This window comes from Parasteatoda tepidariorum, chromosome 6 (genome assembly GCF_982258835.1).
Source record: "Parasteatoda tepidariorum strain Cologne lab strain chromosome 6, Ptep-v5.0, whole genome shotgun sequence".
Classification (NCBI taxonomy): domain Eukaryota; kingdom Metazoa; phylum Arthropoda; class Arachnida; order Araneae; family Theridiidae; genus Parasteatoda; species Parasteatoda tepidariorum.
In genome coordinates, this window is record NC_141760.1 from 61,479,104 (window position 1) to 61,503,864 (window position 24,761).

The following is a 24,761-nucleotide window of genomic DNA, read 5'->3' on the forward strand; positions in this document are numbered from 1 at the left end:
AGAATACCACGGCGAAAAAACTCCCAAGGTTTTTTGATAATAATACTTATACAATAGTTTTATTGTGTTGAGACGAATAATATTTATAAGAATTATCTTATATATTCCTTTTTTTTTTAAAGAATAAGATTGAAAAACTTTAAATATTAAGGTATTTAGAACAAACCCAAGGGTAAAAGGGTAATAAAACATCAAGCTGTCAAAGGGATTATTTATAATTTAGTCAATTGCTGGAATTGATGTAGCTATCAGCCAGAAAACTTTAAATACTACAGAATTTATCGTAACTCATCATAGGGACGCAGAAAATTCTAGGGAATGCGAATTAAAGCTCACCTCGCAAATCGTTCTTTATCCTGCATATTATCTTCATCCATTCTAGTATATTTGGGCCCTTGGCCTTCTTCTTCATCAGAGCTGTAATAATGAGAAGAAAATTAGCCAAATTATTAAATGAATCAATTTAATGAGGAAGCTAACTGTTTATCAAATTTTCATTTAAAAAAATATTAAAATTATTGAAAATAAAATCACGGAAAATTCATCAAAAAGGAAAAAAAAAAAATCTAATACAGTATAGAAAAAGGGGGTGTTCAAAAGGATTCTCACAATTTTCGAACTTTTTGTAAAACATAGTTAGGACAAATTGCAACGTTTTTATCTGAATAATCAGAATAACAACATGAGTTAATATTTAAAATTAACTACCAAAATAATTTTCCAATGTAATTTTTTTTTAAATTTTTAAATAATTAGCGCAAGTTAAATACCACAACATACAGATATTCAATGTGATTTGCTGCTATTTACGGGAAATTCTGAAAACGTGAAAAGTATTCTCATTGGAAACAATACTAAGGAACAGATTGATGTTTCAAAAGTGACTTTAAAAAAAAGGCCAATTTTTAAAAAGAGCAGTTCCTATATTTGCTCTAACCTTTCAAAAAAATTTAACTTTTTTATAATTATTCAAATGTATGAAATTTAATTGTTTTTAGAAAAAGTCCGAAAGTATACTTCTAATTTCAATTAAGCAAATATAAGGAATCAAATAACGAAAATCTAAAATAAACTGATTTATCTATTGTTGATTGTTAGAAAAATTACATAATATTTTACATTCCAAAAAATTTTCTAGACCATTTAAATGCATTTTTATCAATATTTCATACAGAAATGCACATTTTAATCTGCATGAAAATAAATTTTCCAACCCTTCGCGACTCTCAGCCATTAAAGTTTTTTTTCTTCCTGTATATGTATATGGCAGTGGTACGTCGATCTCAGCCATCAAAAAAAATTTTTCCGCAGCCACCATATCAAAGAACCATACTTATCTTAAAAATAATTTAAGAATATCAATACTGTTATTTAAATCGATAAGTTTTAGAAATGCATTCAGAGTGATTCAATAACGGCAATTATAAACTCGAGAAAACACATCAGAAGGATTGAGAATTGCATAGCAACCCTTATGCAGAAATGACATCGTTCGCTGCTAAAGATTCTTTTCTAAGATGTTTTAAAAATTCTGTTCTTTAAAGATTCTTTTCCTCTGCATTTTAAGCGATACTTTTATTGAACTAAATTATTATATTTTTACCAAGAAGCATGCCAACAATATATAAACTTAATGCCAACAACCGCAAAAGGTAGATTCTTAGATAACAAGCTGTAATATTAATCAGACGGTATAGAAAGATTTATTTCAAGGAACATTGTTTAGAACAAAACAAACGGTCCATATAAGTAGCTCTGAGTTTTGTAAAAGGCCTTCTTATTAAAAGGGTCATTTTTTTGAGATTTCGATTTCTGCGAAGGGCACTTAAACGAATCTAAGTTCTTCCTATATTGACACGAGACCACCGTCTTCTCAGTAAATGACAAAAAGTTACAAAAATCAGATGATCTAGATTTTAACTAGTGTCATACAAAATATTTTAAAACGGCAATGTCCCATAAAAAAGTCCATAATGTCATGTGATGTACTTTGAAAAGTTATCATTGCCCTACAATAAATCCGAAGAATAAAATAAAATAAAAAATTTCACAGAAGGATAAACTTTCAATAAAAAGGCCAAAGAAAACTTTTGTCCATAATGTTGCGAAAATGAACCACGAAGGGGAAATATGACACCAAACAATAGAAATGTAGCTGCTGTTTTGAGCATCAACAGATTATTGCACGCAAAGCTTTATTCTTTAGAAATACATACTACATACAATGAATTATACAGCTTCAGACACGGTATGACTAAGCAGAGGATTTGACAAGTCTGTTTTAGAATTATTTCTTTTCCTTTTTGTGCGGAAACTATGTGTTTATTGATGAGTATGTCATTTGTAGTTGACTAAATTTGTTTAGTATTTTTTTTTTAACAAAATGGCTTTTGACTATTTCCCTTTAGTAAAATGTCATGAGAAAAATAGCTCGATTCCATTTTATTTCTACAATCTTTGAGACTTGAAGAATTTATTTACGTGTAGTCATATTTCTGAGACTAATTACAAAAACAATCTCTAATTCATAAAACAAAGTTAAGGTGTCCAAAACCACAAAAAGAATGCAGATACCGAGAAATTGAAGCATATTTTTTGCTTAGTGATAATAATATTAACTTAAAATGAGGTTTACATAAGGTTTCGATACGATAGTTTCAATATATCATCCACATATCATTAAAATACGAAAAATATCTGAAATATTCCAAAACTTTTTAACTTTTCGTATTTGTATAATGTTGACTTTCAGCACTAAAATGCCATTTGTCGATTGCACACGTATTGCTTTACTTTTACTCTCATACTCTATTATTCTATAATCAAACTCTGTTACTCTAGAGTCAAACTCTTTTACTCTAGAACAGGGTTTGGTTTATCAAACTATTTGGGGTGGGGACCACATATTATTGACGAAAATTTTGTGGGATTGCGCAAATCCAACACATGCATAAATGTGAATTGTCAGTTTGCTTGTACTAGTCCAATTCAGGTCATTGACTTTAAAATACAGAGCAATGCGAAAATTTTAAATAAGTAACTAACTTAAACTATAATACAAGAATAAAAAAGTGTCGGCACGTTTTCGCTTTTTGTCTCTTGTCCTATCTTTATCTATTTCCAGATACATTGTGTAAAAATATTCGGTAATTGTAAAACTATTATATGTTAAAAAGAAATATTGAAATCGCTACAATTTTTGGTGACTCTTGTTCCAGATTTCGCAGATCGGGATCCACAGTTTAATAAACTCTGCTCTGAGTATAATTATGTTATATACTCGCCAGCTGTCAATACTCAGGCGCCAATGGCGATATGGTGCATGGAATTTTCACGCCTTACTTTAGAATTAAGTGAAGAATCTTATTAAATGTATTTCTTTACACACAAAACTAAAGCGGAAACTCCTATAAATGTCAAAGATACAAATAAAGTATATAATAAATTGACCCATTACTTCCAGAAACTAAATAAAAAAATTTGACTGGGAAATCAAAAGTATTCATTAAAGTTTTAAAAAGTAATATATTTTTCCTCCAAATAGCTATATACAGATGCATTGCCCTGGAGATCTTTCCCATATAACGATGGAAAGATCGAGAAAATCGGTTACCACGTTCGCATCTCCCCATGAATCTATTGGATAATTTATATTATATTTCTTTTGTGTCTCACTTCTATATCTTTTCTCTCTTTCTTTCTCGTCCCTTGTTTTCCGATTTTTACCTTCTTTTTCTCAGCCTTTACAAATTCAAGATTGCCTAGAGTTCAGCAGTAAACCACCAACTCTGCTACCACACTAAAATATATATTAAAAAAAAAAAATTCTCGGCAACGACTACAATTTTTTTGATCCGGAAAAAAAAAAAAAAAAAAAAAACTTGGCTACCTTTCGAGAAAATGAAATAACGGAGAAAGTAGGAGAATTCTATTGATAACGGACAGGTAAAAGAATCGAAGGAAACAAATCGAGAGGCTATTTTTTCGATCACCAGAAGTGGATGTTAAGCCATTTATATATATTTTTGTTCAACATAGCAAAAGAAATATATATAGGAAAATGATAATATAGGTAATTTTCAACAACTACCATTGTACACACTAGTATGTTGCTTTCGAAATTTTTATCACTCGTATCTGGCAGCTGCACATAAATATTTTAAGCTCCGAATATTGAATTTAATATGTTCTGTAGGGGAGAGTGGGGTCAATTGTAACAGGGTGCGATTGTAACAGCGCAAAAATTTCGAGTGTTGGGTTCTAGATTTGGTTCCTAGGTGGCGCACAAGGTGTATTTAATAAATCTACATGTACACCCCTGATGGCAACTATTTTTATGTACTTTTGAAAGAGTTACATCACAAAAGATATTTTCACGCCATGCAAGTACTTTTTTTGGTATTAGAATATTATATTGTAACAAAGTAATTTTGTTTAAGCAAATAAAAATTAGTAACCGAATATGTAAGTGGACATTTTAATTTACATTTCAATAAAAAAAAGATTAGTTTTGCTAATTAACTAGCATTGTTTTTAACAAATGAAGCTGAAATGGCGTCTTGGGGACAATTGTAACAATAAGTAAAGGGACGATTGTAACAGCTGAAAATAAATAATCTTATGTTTACAAACCAATGCTTAACTCTTTAAGAACCACCAATAGTTTGCATTATTTTATTTGCATTATTTTATTTGTCACCTTTCACAGCATAAATTAAAATTTTTAACCCCTTAAAGTTAAAAGTTTAACCCTTTAGGTTTCTGCTCATTATTATTTTTACTCCTAAAATATCACTACTATTTTGATCAATATAAGAATATATCACAACTATGATAATATGTATAATTAACTATGTTTTAGTTGAATTTATGAATGTTATAATTGACCCCGTAAGTGGGGACAATTGTAACAACTGCACGACTGTCAAAAATTGTTAATAACTAATATAATAATATTTAAAATCAGGTATTTATTTTTTTTCTAGTAGAGGATAGTCTACTTTACTCGTCTGTCAATTAATACTAATAATATATTGGATTTTTTGTTAGTTAAAAATAGTTAAGTAAAAAATGTTACAATTGACCCCACTCTCCCCTACTTATTTATGATAATTAGATCCCAAATTTTGATAACATTAAAAATTCCTAAAAATGATCTTAAAATAAATAAAACTTTCTTAGACAAAACTTACAACATTTAATAGGACTTGCAGGGCTGTGGTAGCCCAGCGGTTGAAAATCAGACTCGGGTTCGGAAAGGCCGAATTTTGATCCGCGAAGAACATATAATCCATAGAAAAAACACGTTTTTAATCTATCATTAATTTATAAGGGAACAGGGCATTGTATAATTTCATAAAGCGAGTGTGTAAAAAATCAAACTATTAATAAGCTGTATTTACTTAGGAAAGACGATAAAAAGCCAATTGATATAGGATGAAATCGATTTTTGCCGATTTGGCTAAAAATGTTCCTGTCGCCCGGTATAGTTTCTGGAAAATTGTCGCCTACTCTACAGTATCTAGCAAGGATATTTAATTGGCAAAAACCAAGTAGAAAATCGACTTTCTACATTAAGTCAGCTACGTATTGCAGGACGGACAAATCTAATCATTTTTAGATTGATCCTTTAATAATACATAAAAAACTAAAATAAAAGCATATTGCCAATATTTCCGTAAAAAGATTATGCTCCTATATTGTATCTGTTTAACCTTTCAGGTGAAACAAATGACAATTATTAATTTTATAGATAAATGCACTTATAATTGAAAACTTCGGTGGTAAAAAGTGATAACCCACAACTTATAAAAACCTCATTTGCTTTTAGTAAATAATCGCGTTCACAAGTGAATCCATTCAAGTAACATTTAAAAACAGCTTGGCAACAAATGTTAGCAATTCTTCATCAAAAATTAAGAAAAAAGTTGTATTAGTTCGAGTGGATGAAATTGCTAATAAAACAGAACGTTAAGCTCAAGTGAAATACTGTAAAAAACAATCCAGAGATATAACTATTTTTCATCTGTCTTTAATTTATAAGAGAACAATGCATTGCATGATTAGATAAACCGAGTGTGTAAATAATCAAACTATAAGCTGTATTTACTTAGGAAAGACGATAAAAAGTCTATTGATTCAGGATGAAATCGATTCTTGCCGATTCGGCTAAACATGTTCCTCTCGCCCGATATAGTTTCTGGAAAATTGTAGCCTACTCTATGATATCTAGCAAGGATATTTAATTGGTATAAACCAAGCAGAAAATCGACTTTCTACATTAAGTCACGTATTGCATGACGAGCAGATCTAATCATTTTTAGATTGATCCTTACATAATACATAAAAAAAACTAAAATAAATGCATATAGCTAATATTTCCTTAAAAAGATGTTCTTATATCGTGTGTCTATTTAACAACATAAACGACAATTAATAAACAAACGACAATTAATAATTTCATATATAAATACAATATAGCATTGAAGACATCAGAGGGTAAAAAGTGATAACTCACAGCTTATGGAAGTTTCACTTCCCTTAAATTAATAATCATATTCACAAGAGAGTGATTCCATTCAAGTAACATTTAACAATAGCTTGCCTAGACCTAATTTTAAGACGAATATTAATAAAACGACATGATGAAAAAATTTCCTTCTTCATTTAATTCACAACATATTTTCACAATTAATAAAGTTTAGATCCCTACACATTTTTAAAATAACTAATACTCTTTCATTAATTAACATGTTCACAATTGCTAAAGAAATTTATTCATTAAACCTCAGGATTCCACCAAAATAAGGCCGATCATTTAGGGTTCCACTGCTGGAAAACATTGGGAACCGCTGTCCTAGAGCTTTTGATGGACTTATAAACTTCGGAAATATATTTTTTACATTGTGTATACAAAAAGAAAATTTCAAAAATATATATATACATAGAAATTGTAAAATTCATGGAACCTCTTAAGCGACTATAAGAAATAAAAAACGTTAAGTATGTTTTTGTCAGCACGTCAATTAATTATTTATCTAAAAACGTAAATAAAAACAGAAAAGTTACATCCAATCCTTTTTTTAGTATTATTTTAATATTTATCCTTTATCCTCTTACCTGTTCTGGTCAGATGAAATATATCATGAAATTCAAAATATTTATCTTTATAAACATGATTTAAGCCAATTGGCAAAAAAAATGACGAAGAATCGTAACACCGTAGGGTCAACGATGCTATAAAGCAAGCTTGACACTATTTAAACAGTCTCATAGCTATTCGCTTTCAATGCGTTTAACAGCCAAAATTTATTACTTAAAGTAAACGTGAGTATTTTTAAAAGGAGTTACTTGAAATTCTTCAGTTGACTTCCTACGACAATGTTTTTCTGTTGAAAACCTCTTCCGCAGTACGAAAATTATTTATTTATTTTTTTCATTTCAGACAGGTATTTAAAATGCCAACAGCAAATTTATGACTTGACGCTGATTAACTGCATTTGCATTATTATTAGCGCTAAACTAATCTAATGAAAAGTGTAACAAAACTGGTGTATAAATAAAAACTTGTTCTCTTGTTTCCTTTTATAAATTTCACCGAATATGTTTCAAACTTTTAGAACTTAAATTTAAAAAAAAAAAAGAGTACCAGTATTAAAGAAGAGTACTATAGTATTTATGCCTATCTTGACTAAAATTCATCAGTATTGATCTAATCAGCGAGTTAAGAGAACTCGAATTGCGAAGGGATCTAAAAGGTGCAACGAGAGCAGCTCGGAGGCACACTAATTTTAAATTTATTTAATTCAATTTATTTATTTTAAAAAAGTTTTTTAGTATTTTTGTGAGTGCTTTGAAGATAAATTAATCAAAATTCGCTGAATTAATCGAAATTCATTGAACTAATCACAAATCATTGAATATAGTTCAATGCGCTTTTTTTTCCAAAAATAAATTAATAGACTAAGTTTATCCAATATTGATATAGATAACCTTTATCAAAATAGAAACAACACAAATTTTACTTATTTTTAATAATTAATTCAATCAATAATCTTAATCATTCATTGAGCTATCCTGTAACATAAATATTTCAATACCTTTTATATTTTCAACGTTTTATATAATAGTAAAACAGGTAAAGCACAAAAAAAAAAAAAATCTAAATTATTTATTTATATATATTTTTGTTTTCCATGATTTTTTTTATGAAAAAAGGATTCAGAAGTCAGTGTATATTTGACGGCCCCCAAATTAGTACTTTACCCAGGGCTTTAACCGCTTTTAATCAGTGCCTGAGTATATTTTAAGGTTTTATTTTATTAAAAAAATAGTTCATAATGGTTGTGAAGATTAAAAAAAATATTTTAGGGAAATTAAAAAAAAATTACATTTTGTGTTTTTGAGGAATCAACTTCTTTACCTCCCCAATAAAAATGAGAAATTTTTAAAATAAAAACTGAATATAAAGATACACAGCACATTATGGACACGTAGAAGAAATATTCATTCGCAAAATTTCAATAGAGTTTTCTTAATATCCTCAATTCCTTCAATTTACAACCGAATTACTTAAAAATTTAAGAGCATGTAGCTTTCATTGCACGTCCTATTTTTATAGTATTTGATTAATTAAATTATAAACCCTGACTTTTATACCATTTTTTGGTCAATATATTGTTAACTAGATTTTTTTAGCCTACGTGAAAAGGAAAAAGACATCAATAATATAAATCAGTGAATAAGATAAAAATTGAAGTAATAAAGTCAGCTATTCTTTTCCGAGAAGAGTCATACATAAATATTATACACACGTTTAGTTTCGTAAAGTTTAATTTTTTTGACTACTAAAATTTTGTTCAAAACATATATAAAAAGAAAACTTAACAGGTATTTACTTTTAATTTATATGCAATTTGATTCAATTTACTTTTAATTGACGCAACTTACTTGGAAATAACTATTTCTTTTAGGGATTCACAGCATCGCTTACCCTTAATTTAATTGAAATGAACATCAGAACTTAATTATGATCGATATCGAATAGAAAGCATTGACAAAACTTTCAATTAATATATTGTTACTGGTAATCATATTTTCACTCTAAAATGACAGTGATTTGTAACATTGTATTTTTTTTTTCCAACGTATTTTTTTAAGGAAAGATTTCCATTAATTTTAAAAATCGAAACAAGCCTTTTGTAATTATTAATAAACAAACATAACAAGCATTTTGTAATTATTAATAATTATCACAAACCATTGTATTTATTACAAGCAATTATTAATAATTTTAAAAACCGAAATCCCCAAAATATAAATAAATGTTTGAAAAATTATTTCCATACCTAAAAATATAAACTAAACATTGGAAGAATGAGTTCATCTACATAGTATAAAAAAGAGTTTTTTTTAAAAAAAAAAAAATTAATCTCAACATGCTTATTGAGTGTTTTATTTAGACTCTAGCTATACACCTGTTCTCCGAAGGGGATGAAAAAATTAAACTGTTAATAAATCAGTACTGAACATCACAACACTACGAAATCATGCACAAAACACAAAGACAGACTAACACAGCAAATAAAGCTAAATTACGTCCAATTTTTTTTTATTCAGATTATTTTTTGTCATTGCCGGTGGCTTTACGTTATCAGATTAAGCAAAACACGTTTTTAGTAGCTCATCCATCCATCTCGATCCTCCTTTATCATCCATTTTTAGTAATTCATCTATCTCAAGGCTAATCCAATTCATGATGGTCAAAATTTACCACAATTAAGGGATTGTCACTGGTACTTATCAATTTCGGTACTAAATATACCAAATATACTAATTTTACCTACATTATGTTCGATATTGATTGAAATTTCCAACAACTAGCATAATACTAAAATTACTTAAGCACCACTGGAATCAATAAAAATAGGGCAATTTTTATTTTCCTCCTGAAGGAATTAGTACCATTTTGTTTTTCAATACATAGCTTATATTTTTTTCAATTAGTACCTACTGCCAAATTTAATTAAACATCATTGGCTTCATTAATAGCATCACAATTCTTTACGCTTAACCTAAACGAATTGCAACCAATTCCATTAATTTCTCTTTCCAGTATATAGCTTACAGTTTTGTTTAAATTAGTATCTATTACCAAAACTAAGCGTCATTGGCTTCAATAATAGTAAGCATTTTTTTTAAACTTTTTTCTCAAACTAATAAGTACAATTTCTCCACTAATTTTGTTATTTAGTACTAAGATTTTTTTTTAAAATTTCAGTTATATAACCAAAATTAATTAAGCATCATAGACATCAATAATAGTAGGGCGATTTACTACGCTTCTCCAAAATGAATTAGTATCATTTCTCCATTAATTTCTCTCTAAAGTACGTAGCTTAGTTTTTATTCCAATTAGTAATCCGCTCGCCTCCCAATGAGGTGACCCCGGTTCGAATCCCAGCGATGGCTGGTCGACTCGCACCGACCACAGAGCTGATGTAAAATATCCTCAGTAGTAGACGGATCATGGGTCTCCTTGCTGTCAGGCTAGTCGTGGGAGGTTTTTGTGGTTTTCTTCGACATGTAACGCAAATGAGGATTAGTTCCATCAAAAAGTCCTCTACGAAGGCAAATTTCTCCCAATACTTGATCCAGGAGTTCTATGGTTTTCTGGAATTGATTCAAAATTACAAGGCTACAGAGTTGCACATTGGTAGTCGTAAACTCAAATTTGAATTGGCTGTTCAACGAGGGTTATAAAAAAAATTTAAAAAAAATAAGTAACTTTCACCAAAGTTAATCAAACAATGTCGGCATTAATATTAGTATGGAGATTTTTTACCTTTCTATTAAATGATTTGGTACAATTTCTTCATTAATTTGACCTTTCAATATATAATTTATTTTCTTTTTTTTTTTTTTTTTTTTTTTTTTTTTAAGTTTTACTTTAAATACCGTTGATTTTAAATTATTTAGTTTCATTGCAATACGTCTTTAAGGCATAATTATATATACATAAAAAAAAACATGTTGTTTTAAACTACTTAAACACTTATTTGGTGACGTAGTTCGCTTATGCTACCTTCGTTCATGTTGATCATTGAGTTAATCTGGCATAACGAATTATAAATAATTAAATATCTAAGGACGTGCAATAAACACCTGTTTTGAATAATGAGAGCTATAAGCAAGCAAACATCACTGACGCTATCCTTAAAATCTTTTCAAGTTTCCTTAATATTAATGGCGGTAGCGGTAAACCAATGAGAAAATTCCATTTTTTTAAAAATGTCTCTTCTAAACGACCTACTAAAGTTTATGAGCGATATTTAGGATCAGGGGCTAAAATTTTCCGTTTTATCCACTGTCAAAAATTCAGGACGATAAACGATTCTGAAGTTATGAGAGACACTCGCACAAACTTTTAATTTAATTATTATACATGCATTTAAATAATGTGACAATCAAAATCATTCTAAATTACATTGGATTTTCTTATTTTTGCTGACAAGGCTTACGTAAGACAGTAAATTCTCTTTATTTTCTAAACTTTCTTTAAAAGCAAAATGAAAAACGTAAGAGAATTGCTGGTGGAAAAATTTCAAAATGTTGAATAAAAGTTTAATTCGGGGAAGGAAGAAATTGGGAAAAAAATTTTTTCAGGAGTTTCAGGAGTCAAGAGTTTTGAACATAAAAGATTCCTTAAAATTATTTGCCATAAAATTATATAAAATTAAAACGATAACTGCGTTTAATGCAAAATTACATATTTTTATCTGAATTTAATCCCAAAACTAAATTGCTACAGCAAGTGTCAAAGTTAAAACAAAATCCGTGGGATGCGTTGCAATTTTTTTACGTAAGCATGGTAGGGGGTTTGTGGTTTCCATATTTTTGCTGACAAAAGGTAGAGGTGTCCAAAATTGCCTAAAATATGCCTACGTAATATTTGAACGAACCCTGTTAAAGCATAAATTTCGCCACCAATTTAAATATTTAAGAAAAATTTAAAATCTACGACTTTAAGTCTTAAGAAGACAGCAGGTCTGCGATAAAGATTATTCATGTATCTAAGCTAGGGCGGAAATATTCTAAAACTAAAACGGAAAAAAAATTACTGATAAACGTTGCATTTTATTCCTAATGACAAAAACAATCTACAGATATTCTTGTGAGTGACAAAAAGTATAGCTTTGTTAAGAATTTTAGACAGGCGACGTCATTCTAACGCAACTTATCACTGAAAACTTGAAGCACGAGGTTGCAAAATGTGCATGTAAATCAATAATTTTGTAACACTTAAAAGTTCCAAAAATTCTAATTCATAAGAACCATTTTAGTAACAATCAAAATGAACAAAAATAGATCAAATCACACTGAAAAATAAAATTCGGAATAGAAAGACAGGTCATAGCTTTTGCGATCAAAAATTGCTTTTTTAGTCTAATATCTTTAAGAAAAAGAAACTTTACCTCGGAAAAAAAATATATATATAAAAACAAGAAAGAAACGAGAAAAAAAAATAGAATGATTGAGCAGCTGTTTCTTTCTTTTTGACAGAGGAAACAGATGAATAAGTGTCTACTTCCATATCCAAACGAAACTAGTTCCGAAAAAAAAAGATATTTGATACAGGCATGACACTGGAATAAGAAAATGGAATGGAATGGAGTAAAGAACACTTTGTATCGAATCCACTCTCTACGCACGAACCAAAGCATGCATTCAGTCGAGATATAAACACGCACATATTTGTCAACAGTGAATTTGATGGAAATATTAAACAAATATATATAAACACTAAAACCATTGATAAAACAAGATTTAAAATGTGCACTGATTGAGAGAAGATAGATGAGATAATATTCACATAAAGGAGCACCGGCAGATGTCAAAAAGTTAAATGAAAAGCGGACGCATCAACGAACGGGGGGAAGTGACACTGATAAGAAACCTGTATTTAAGCAATAACACATTTTTTTTTGCGATTAATTAATTAGTTCCATTTCCGGTGCGAAAGTTCGTTCTTATACTAAGCATATAGACTAAGTCATTATACATTTATACAATAACTATGTTAAGTTATTATACATTTACACAACATCTAGGCTAAGTTGGTATACATTTGTACAATATCCAAGCTAAGACGATATACATTTGTTAATGTAGCTTTTTCTTCCCTTTTCATACAGTAAACCTTCTTAAAAACAACGGCTCTTATCTGTGTGATTTAATAACCGTAAACCATTTCAATAAAATGAATAAAAATTCGTTAATGTATAAAGCTATCTATTTTTTTTTTAATTTTTGTAATGGGATACAAATTAAAACTATTATTAAACTTATTTTTAACTAAAATTATTAGGTTTATTTTAAGCAATTATACTTTTAAACTAACCCATTTAAATTTTATTTATTTAATATGAGCAAGTCATTTCAAAGCACAAATACACGTTTTAACAATCGCGACAGTTTTACGATTTTCACTACTAATTATAATCACTGCTTTCACAGATGAATGATAATTTAAATTCTTAGCTTCAATAAACATGTTTTTATGAAATTTTCATTTGGTCTCGCCACTTGAGGATCAATCAGCAACAGTATATAAATAGAGGGAAAAAAATTACGTTTTGCAACACTACACTTCACTAAAAAACAGCAAAAAACAAAGCAGTCTCACGCCACACTAAACAATTTTAAAAATAAAATTTAAAAAAAAAAAATATGAAAACGCAAATGCCATTTATTTTTGCTTCTATAGACAGATGAAGATCTACCTTGAATTTTTCAAACGTCTAACCAAGTACAATAAAAGACGGGTAGATATAATTGCTCAAGGGAAATGGTTAATAACAGAAACAAAATGGTGGTTCATAAGATAACAGGGACATAAGTAGTGGTAAATATAATGATTGGCTGGCTGCTATAGAAGCAATGCCGATTCATTAGAGGGTTTTTGGAAAGGCAGTAGAGCGTAGAAAGGGCCGTTTGCCCCCAGCAAGCAGGGTCAGGCGGAACTGGTGAGGAGGCCGTCACGCACGCTTCCTTTGTGAATGAGAGACAATGGGCTAAAACAGAACTGGTTTCAAAGATTCGCTATAGTCCCAAGGATGGGGGATGATTTAAATCCAAGTTAATCACTCCTAAGCATCATTTCTTTCTGGACAATAAAGAGTCATCACACAACAAAAAATATTTCTTGAGCATAGTTTAAATAACAGAGCAAAACTTAAATATTTTTTTACTTAGTTATTTATTATAAATCACTTTATTACTTCATTATAAATTACTTTACTTAAAATCATATTATTTTAAATTAATTAATTTTATTTTTTAAAATTTTAGAGTTTAAGACTATAAATGTTCAAGTCTGTACCCTTGAAATTTTGAAAGCAACCCAGTAGATATGCGAACTCCTGGATCAAACATTGGGCTTTCTGATTGAACTAACCCGCATTTGCGTTATATGGAAAGGAAAATCACGAAAACTTGAACACGGTTAGCCCGATGGTGAAAGGATTCCGTCTACTACCCAGGATATTTTACGTCAGTACTGTATTCAGCGCGAGCTGTGGGCAGAATTCGCATCGACCAGCCACGACTGGGATTGGAACCTGGCCAACGAGGCTGAAATAGATCATCGTTGTTATAAAAACGTGTAGAAGCAACATCATTTAAAACAACAAATTCAATTTTTAATTGGAATCGTATAAACCTTTCAACCTCTAGTAGTAGTACTCAGCAACACACCAACTGATGAATAGTCTTAAATTTCTTTTTAGGTTAGAGAATGATTGTTTTGTCTTTAAAAATGACCGATCTAAATCTAAATTTTCACAGTTTTTCGTGTTAATTTACTAATAAACTGCTAATAAATTCCCATTTAAAACTTAATAACAAAAGCAATATATATATATATATATATATATATATATATATATATATATATATATATATATATATATATATAGTAAAAAAATCTTTTAATATTGAAGCTTGTTTTATTTAATTACGGAAAAAAATGACAATATCATTTCATCAGAAAATGGCAATTCGTTTAATTAGGAAGTTAGAATGGAAAAACAATGGAAATTCAAAATAAATAATTTTAGGTGTGAAAGGATTTAGGACAGACGTTTAGGCGCTGCAAGTTCGACCATTTTATAGTTATTAGCGTAGAATAGAACAGCATCGAAAAGAAATATTTATAAAGAATTCGAAAAGGGGAGGGGGAAAAACATAATTACACCCATAGAACATAAAATAATAGAGGTAGATAACTTTTAATTTCTGGTATTTAAAATATTTTCAACAAAAAAAAACTATATCAGATATTAAATGATATAATATAAAGAAACAATTAAGGCTTAATGAATCGGAGGAAGGAATTATTCAATATAGAAGAAACAACCTTAAACCTAACGATGTTTCAGAATAAGTTTAATAATAATACTACCAAAAACAATCTCGATGAAGTTATATCACGGCATTCATTTCTAACCCCTGTTTCAAACAGCGAAACAAAAATTCTATATAAACTCTGAAAACAAAGAACAATGGCGTGCATTGATTCTCTTCTCCAACAAGACTAAATTGAAGCAGTCGTTGGAACATTGAAATATTGTTATCTGTTATATTTCATTATAAGGTAGAATAGTTGAAAGGAAATGTACATAATACCAAAAAAAAAAAAGCCTAGTATAATTTCTCCCATAGAGAATAGAATAATATAACAAAATTGTATCATATTAAACAATATAATACGAAGAAACAATTAAGGCTCGGGGGAGGAGATTATTGGTATTTCAATTTCGAAGCAACAGCTCTAAACCAAACGATAATACTACCAGAAACAACCTCGATGAAGTTCTATCAAGACATTCATTTCTAACCCCAGTTTCAAAGAGAGAAACGAAAATACTATATAAACTCGGAAAACAAGGACAAAGAATAACAAAGGCGAACATTGATTCTCTTCTCCAACAAGGCCAAAATTGAAGCAGGCGCTAGAACATTGGAAAAGTGTAATCTGTTAAGGTTCACGCAAAAGATTCTTTGCTACTTCGTTTATTATTTTCACTTGCCGGATAGGAGAAAGAGAGGATCGTGTAGGTCCGGTTTGATGCTGCAGCTGCCACCAATCGATCTCGGAATAGATGGATGAGCCATAATTGAGAGTAATGGTGCAGGCAGGTGAAGCTTTCTCTTTCTACAGATCCTCATCAGTACCGGATCTCGAAGCTTAGTCCCCTCCATGCCCCCATCGACAGTTAGCTCACGACTAGAAGAATGGATATGCTTCTCTTCGATGGCTACCCGACAGAATGAGCCAATTAATTGTTTATTTGAAAACAGCGCTGGTGCCAGGTCGTTTATTATAGGCCTCATAAACACGCGGAGCGAATAAATACGTGCAGAGACAATCAAAGGTACGAAAGGGTTTAAAATAACAAGAATTTTACACAGTTTGCAACAACTTGGTTTGAGAAGTAATGCGGCGGCAATTTATTATGATTTGAATGGTCATTAAAATCCGTTCTGGACTGAAACGTGAATTAATTAGGAAAGAGAGAAATGTTTGAATATAATGATTACGGCTCATTTTAGTGCCGATCGAGTAGAGGCGTGATTTAAATCTTAAATGTAGATTTAACATAGGTTTCTAACAATGTTTTAAAATAAACGTTTGGTAATTAGATGAAACGTTAAAGTGCATTTAACTCTTCTGTCGAAATTGAAAATTTTTTAAATGAGAAATCTTTGCATCGTTACAGTAAACTGTCATGATGAATATAATACATGAATTTTGGATTTATTTTTTAACAAGTTTAACTTTATTCCTAAAATAATAACTTCTTAATCATGCAAACTTAAAAAACAGAAATACAAGCAATTGTTTAACCGCAAAATAATTTGTAGAATAAATAAAACGTAATCATTGAAATGAACTCTCAAATTATTTTTACGATATTTAGATTTCACTAACGTTGACAGTTAGTTAAATTGGCATAAAAATTCACAATTAAGGTAAATCAATCTTGAAAAATTGATAATTATTGTTGATTTACGTCGCACTAGAGCTGCACAATGGGCTATTGGCGACGGTCTGGGAAACATCCCTGAGGATGATCCGAAGGCATGCCATCACAATTTTGATCCTCTGCAGAGGGGATGGCACCCCCGCTTCGGTAGCCCAACGACCTGCGCGCGAAGTCGAGCACTTTACGGGAGCACAGTTTAACGAGGACCAATACCGCACACCCTCAGTCCCTACGCAGACTGATCCAAGTGGGTCACCCACCCGCACACTGACCGCAGCCAGTGATGCTTGACTTCGGTGATCTGATGAGAACCGTGTCTTAACGATCAGTCCACTGCGGGACAAATTGATAATTAAATTAAATGCTACTGAGAAAGGTAGGACATAAACTAATCAAGATGTATTAGCAGTAAAAAAGCACTTATGTTATGAGTTAAAGAGTTTTTTTATTTTCCCGTTAAGAATTTATAAGTTTTTTGATTTTCGTCCCACCTCCCCCCACCCACATAAAAAGCACAATAAGCACTATGTCATAATTCTAAAAATAACATATTCATCCAGTCGGGAAAGGAACCATAACAGAAAAAAAAATTAAAAAAATATTTTTTAAAAAAAACAAACATTCAACATGAAAATTTTTACATTTGTGATAAAAAGATAAACAGATATATATATCAACTTTTTCCTTACTTCATGTTTTTTTTTTTTTTTTTTTTTTAAATAATAATAGATAAAATCATTGTTTATAACATGCAGCGTAAGCCTACTAATACCCTGGTATAAAAAACTTTCCAAAACGGCAGGGGGCGCTGCAGATTAATACTGTATTAATGCAGAAAATCTGCAGATTTTTCATATTAGTTTTCATTTTATATTTAAAAAACAATTAAATAAAAAAAGATTAAATAGCTGTTACTCCTTTTTATCTTGAAGCTTACTTCTAAAAAGAATTAAAAATTTGAATTGAGAAAATAACGGAAAGAACAAAAAGTAGTTTTTTTTTTCTTCTTCTGTGACTTGATTACTTGATTACAAGATTACTTGTTACTTGATACAGATTTATTCAATTTTTTTTAAAATATTATTCTATAAAATTCAACATAAATAATATAAAGTTTTTATGCATTCGAACTTTATGTTTGCAAATTTTGCTACATGTAAGTTAAATTAAGTTGAATTTTTACAATAATAATCTCCGTCCAACAGCGTTGAGGTCACCGACAAATTCGCATTCACGAAACTAATGTTGCAGATTCACTACGTTAATTCAGCTACCGGGCTGATTCCTAACATTGTCCAACCTACAAAAATCAGAAATTCAACAATGAGAAGAAAAAAAGCATTAAAAAAAAACTTTCAGAAATTTTTTTTTTTGAAAAAGAAATTTATTCCTGAGTCAATAATATTCTCCTGTCTCCCTTTAAAATAAAAAATCACACATTTACACACAAAAAAATGGAATATTTCAGTTTGCTATGAAGCCTGAATTTCATTCATAACTATAATAAAGCCATTTTTTTTCCTTAGGGCGGCAATTTCTTTTCGTCCTTTCAAACAATACACTGCATCCACATAACAAACACTGTAAATACAGGATGTCAGCATAAAAAAAAGTTTATTAGCCACCTAACAAAGATTCCGCATATTCCGAGACGAGGAATTACTTTAAAATACGAATATTCTATAGGCATTATACATGTTCATTTACTCTCAAAAATGGTATTCGCGAACAAAAGAATCCTTTGCTAACAATGGCAACAATATTTTTCTTTGTTCGGCAAATAAAGTGTTGCATATTGTTATATCTCCACGATCACAAGGTCTAATTTGGGATTTATCAGTGAACACGCAGCTATTTAATAAAAATAGAATAAAGAACATTAATAAAAGGAAAACAATACTAATTATAAGATAAGAACGATAACGAATATTAAGTCATAACCATAAGAGATGACAAATCAACAATGCGATTTAAGACTTTCACATATAGTAAATTTAATGACTAAAAACATTGTGTGGGTAAAACTAATAAATGTCAAAATTATGAAGTCATTTATTTCAATATGTAGATTTAGAATTCTATCGAAACAAATAAATCTTATAGACAGTAGTTTCAACTCATCTCCTTCTAACAAACAAATTGGGTACTTAGCGTACATCTAAGTATCACTATCTAAGCAAATCTAAGTATCGGAAAGAAAAGTTATAAATAAAAAAGATTTTGTTTCTCAAATCAGCATGATCTGACACTTTTAAGCAAAAAATATTGAAGAAGTTTGTATAGCAATACTTTATGAGGACTAAAAGATAGCCTACCGAAACAAATTAACGCTCACATTAAAAACACGCTGTATACTTGCCTATATTTAAGGTTTAGTTGATAACTAATATAAACTTTCGCATATCAACCACTCTTATTTCAAATTTGTTTAAAAATCTAGACAAAGGGAATTTAGACTTTAAAACACTTCTTAAGTCAATAGAAAAACCAGAAACCATAGCATCGAAATAATTGCAAAACTTTTTTAAAAAAATTATAATAAATAAAAAAACTGAATGCAAATAGGCGTCTTTTTAACCGATTTAATAGAGAGATTTCGCACAGCGTTTGTTTTAAACATACTGCTAACCTTATTTTCTACATTTAACGATACTGTGATGCGTGGAAAAATTTTCGCACATGCCCTGTGAAATTCAAATAGGGTTATCTTCAGAGTTAAGGGAAACCATTTCTCTATTGCTTTCGGTATGATTTGCAAAATCTCTCTATTGCTTTCAGTATGATTTGCAAAATCTCTCTATTATCAAACATATATACATTACATTTATTCCGACTTTCCATTTCACATGAATGGAGATAAATTATTTTTACACTGCCTACATATTTATTTAAGAAATATTAACCTTTATTTAAGAAATTATTCGAAAATTAATATAATTTTTATTAATTCTTTATAACTATTAAACAAAAAAATTGTTTTTGTTTGTTTGAATTAAAATATCTAAATAAAAAAAAGAATTTAAACACCAGCTGACATTTGGAAATGTTGATCATTTTAATGTTTGGCAATTCAAAACTTGCATGCTCTAGCTGAGGGGGGGGGGGGTATCAGGGGAAGGAAAAGTTCCATTTTTCAAAATAATAATGAAGTTTTTACGTGGAGGGGGCAAAATAACAATTATCTAATTGAAAGAGCAAAATAAAAATAAAAAATAAGTAGACCCGAAAATAAATACAATTTCATTAAAAAGATTAAAAAAAAAAAACTTTTATAAATATATTTCACATTCGGCAAATTAGTAAAAAATTAGTTCAAAGAAAGGGATTCGACGCAGCTATTCAAAGAAATGTTATCATTCGCCTTAATTTGAATTCTTAAATTAGCAATACGATTTTATAAACTCACGCAAATTCTAAGAGGAAAAAAAAATAATAACTTTAAAGGTAATTTAAAAACAGCGAAATGAATTATATGAAATCGCAAGAGAAAAGTAATTGGTTTAAAAAAAAATTTAACTGTCAAGAGGAAAAAAAGAAAATTATGAGAGAGAATTAAACAAATCGTTCACCACGAAAGAAAATAAATCGTAGTAACAACTTGAAAAGAAAAAAATAACAATAATAAAATCAAATTTCTAAGTAAACACCAGAATGGTGTTTTCCATTGTTACAAATGTTGAGTTATGATTTCTGAAGAAGAAACAAAATGTCTATCGATCGACAATGGTAAGAATTAACTGAGGGGAAAAGATTTCAGACCTCACATTATTACTGAAGCAATGAAATAAGTGGAGTTGAAAATTTTATGGATGGCCGAATCAAACTGGAGGAAAACTGGAAAACAAATTACCAACTGTTAGGGAAGAAATAAATTTAAAAAATTAAAGACATTGCGTCTTTCTAAATGCTAATTATAACATTTTCCAAGAAATTTAATGCTGCCTAGGAGTTAAAGTTATGGAATCAAGGTGATTTTTAAATCAGATTGATATCTTTTTTGGTACTGCTTTACTTAAAAAAAATAAGCAAAGAGCATACCATCAGCTGGGTAATAAATTACCAATACATCATGTTAACTATCAAAAGTAACTTTTTCAGTACGGTTTCAGTACGTTTATATTGTTCTTTCTTCATGTGCACTACATCCCAAAGTCATATCAATAAGCTTCTTCCTTGGCGAAGGTATTCTTTGGCCAAGGCTTCTTCCAACGGACCTTATGAAATGCCAGGGTCCGTCAATGATTGACCTTTAATAGCTTAAGGTCTACCTCTATGAAGTATCAGGGGTCTGTCCAGACATATTGTGAAAGGTTCATTTTTGTAAAATTGTGAAAAAATTACTCGTAATTTGTGAATATAAAATAAACGTTAAGTCATATTCTTTCAACCAGGGTCCTGCTTTTGTGAATTTGTGCAAATAGGGTCCTGTTATTGCAAAATAAATTTTTTCAATGAGTTTTTAAATTGTAAAGACATACAAGATTACGCTCAACACTGTAAAATTATAATAAAAAAAAAATTTTTTTTTAAATAAACAGCAACTGCTGCTACTAAATTAGAGATGCAACATACAAATATTTGGTATTTAGTCTATACTACTGAACGCAGAATATTCATTTCGGACGAATAAAGGAAGAAGCAAGCGTCTGAGAAAGACAAAACTTAGTTCGTTTACATTTGTCTTTCTTCCCCTCGCCCTTCCTGGGGGCGATTAACAAAACAATAATTAAGATAAACAAATTTGTGAAGGGTCCGATTAAAAGATAAATTATTTTGTGAAGGGTCCGTTAACGGACCCAAATTTCTTCTAAACAGACCCCTGAGTATATTACATATTATTATTTAATATAATTATTTAATTATGAATTAATATAATTATTTAATTATGAATTATATAATTATTTAATTATGAATAAGGAGCACTTTGTTTTTAAAACCTTTTTCGTAGAAAATAAATAGATTCATGTCTGTCCCACTAAAAAAATAAGGGACTTCCCTGCAGTTTATGACACAAGCAATTTTAAGTTTACAAGAAAAGAAACTTCACAAGTCCTATTCTTATGTCATGTATTATAATTATTTGGTACCTCGTAGTTCCTAGTATTATAAGCCATGATCTTTGGTTTGCTAGATGAAAATACATACTGGAAGAATACCAAAATTGACCACATCTCACTATAATCGGTGATCAACTGATCACCTATGATAGTGAGACCTCATTTTCATTAAAAATCACTATCAATGAAGCAACTAGCGCCAGATTCTCAATAATTCCAGCAAAAGGAAAATTCGAGTTTCTTACTGATGTGATACTATCAGAATGGATTTGGTGGAATGCAGACTATTCCACTGAAATCGGTATGAGACGACTTGGAAATAAATATTTAAATAACGGAATATTATATATTATAGTTTTATTAAATGTATCATGTGATCGTTTGGGTAATAAATTATGAAGAAGTAAATTTTGAAATTACCTAAAAGAACATAAGCGCGCAACTTGAAGATAATTGGTTTGAAATGATGCTGCATTATTCTAAACCAATACTAACCATCTTTTACTATTTAATTGGGATTATAGTTGTAACATTCGATGTTGGCGGTGGATTTGGCTTTTGATATAGATTTCGTTTTTATGTTTATTTAACAACATCTAAAGAAAGAACCACCTAGCATCATGTCGCATAAAAACTAAAGAATAAAATAATATTATTAAAACACGATTGCTTCGCTTTTAAGTCAATCATCGAAATTTTCAAAATGTTGAATACAAATCGGATAACGTAATGCCGAGGAAAACTTTTAATCACAGCTGAAGGTTAATCAGTCTGTTACCAAAATTTTAAAACAAAATGTATAGCAATAATTACATCAACGAATTAACAAAACAAAAAAAACTTATTTCACGATTTAAGAAAAATTTCCCACACGCTTTTTCTTTTTCCTGTTCCTAATATGCAACAAATTATAACTCAAAAACATAACTTAAAGACGGCAAAGGTCAGACAGGTGCAAAAGAGAAGAAAAGAAAAAAGAAACAAAGGCCAAACACGCGACGTACCAAAACACAAAAGGAAACGTTCTTAACTTGCGCTAAAGCTCAAGTTTAGAAAGTTAATCCAGTGATTTTATCCTGAGGAGAAAAAAACGAAATATAGAATGAATTGGCAAAACATTAATTTTTCTTTATTATAAACACGGAATTAAGGAAGAACATTTTTGCATAATTAAACAGTTCGATACTTGCTCTTCAATCATCAATCATTTAATAGAAATATTGAGGTTATTAGTTCTTTATGTTCTACTTTTCGTCATTGGTACTCATTGCTTTCAAAGATCATCCTTCAAGAAAGAATTAATTAGCTCGATTTATGATTAACAACAATGAAGTTAAACAATTATTATCTTCTGAATTCTAATATACTTTTACTATACGAAATTTAATATACTATCCACGAGATTATATTGAAATATAATGTTGATGAATTCATATTTGCTTTTAATCCGCTAACTTATATTATTACTTCATATGAAGATATAATAAAATTTTGCTTTGGTTAATATCATTTGATCAAATGAAGTAATAAATTTTACATATGCTTTGTTACAAACACTCAGTTTTTATGAAGGGATAGAAATAACATGTACCATTAATACACCTCAGAAATTTGAAAGATAAAAGAAATTATCCAAATCACTATCTTTTTATGTCTTTGAGCCATGAGTCTATGGGTCATCTAATTTTAAAAGTTAATTATCTTGTTAATGAATTTTAAAACACAGAATTTGGTTTCTTGTCAATGACTTTTGAAATATAGATTTTTACAAAATGATGTGCAAGAAAACAAATATTCAGTCCCTGTTATCTATTTTTTTATTGTTGGTACAATCTTTAAACTCTTCACTTTTACTGTAGAAGATATTTGCTACAATTGGGCAAAAAATTACAAATTTTAAAAATAATGATTACACCACTTAAACAATGAACGAATACATATCTTATTCTCGACTGCTTTCTTTATTAATGGGTAGTGTACTTGATAATATCTTACGATACTTAGTTTATAAATGTTCGGAAAATCATCATTGTCAGCGCATCAACGTGTTTTCTTTTTTCACAACTTCTTTGTAGTACAGAACCCGTTATCCGGAAATCAGAAAACCGGAAAACCAAAAAACCGGAATGAAATTCAATAAATTTTCCCGCCATTTTTTGAAAAAAAAGTTATTTTCCTCATAAGATTTTAAGATTTTTCTTTCTATTTTGAAAGATCATTTGGATACTTACCATCATTTTGGAAATAATTATTAGTGTATTACTTGGTCCCGATCGTTCCGGATAATCGGTTCCCTACTGTATAACAATTTGTGATGATAATATCTAATAAATGATAATATCTTCTGGTCCGTAAATGTTTGGAGGTAAATCAACTTATCTGCGTTAGTGGTTCAAAATGGATGATTTCAGACTGTCTTGGCAACAACAAAAAAAAAAAAAAAAAAAAAAAAGCATTTTTTAGGTGAAGGTGACATCAAATAACCGGAACGGGTTAAGATGGTTACGAGTATTTTTAGATTAAAAAAACTTAATTATGAGTTTTAATATCGATTTCTATTTTAAGTGCACATAGCTAAAATTGTCTGAATCAACATTTTTAACCTTTGGTGCCCTACTTTATTTGAAATTCTAAACTAAAATAGCTCATTGGCAAGATT

The 24,761-nt window shown here is 29.6% G+C and overlaps 1 protein-coding gene across 19 annotated transcripts in view; it reads right to left on the minus strand.

The window, feature by feature from the left end:
- tgo (Aryl hydrocarbon receptor nuclear translocator homolog tgo) overlaps nt 1-24,761 on the minus strand; it is a 116,763-nt gene that overhangs the window by 60,757 nt on the left and 31,245 nt on the right. For 13 of the 19 annotated variants that reach the window (XM_071178558.2, XM_071178555.2, XM_016068683.4 and 10 more), the window contains one exon: nt 337-417. The exons of the other annotated variants lie outside the window; for them this stretch is intronic. In XM_071178558.2, the coding sequence (XP_071034659.1) occupies nt 337-417 (81 nt within the window). The remainder of the gene's footprint in view (nt 1-336; nt 418-24,761) is intronic. 19 annotated transcript variants of the gene reach the window in all.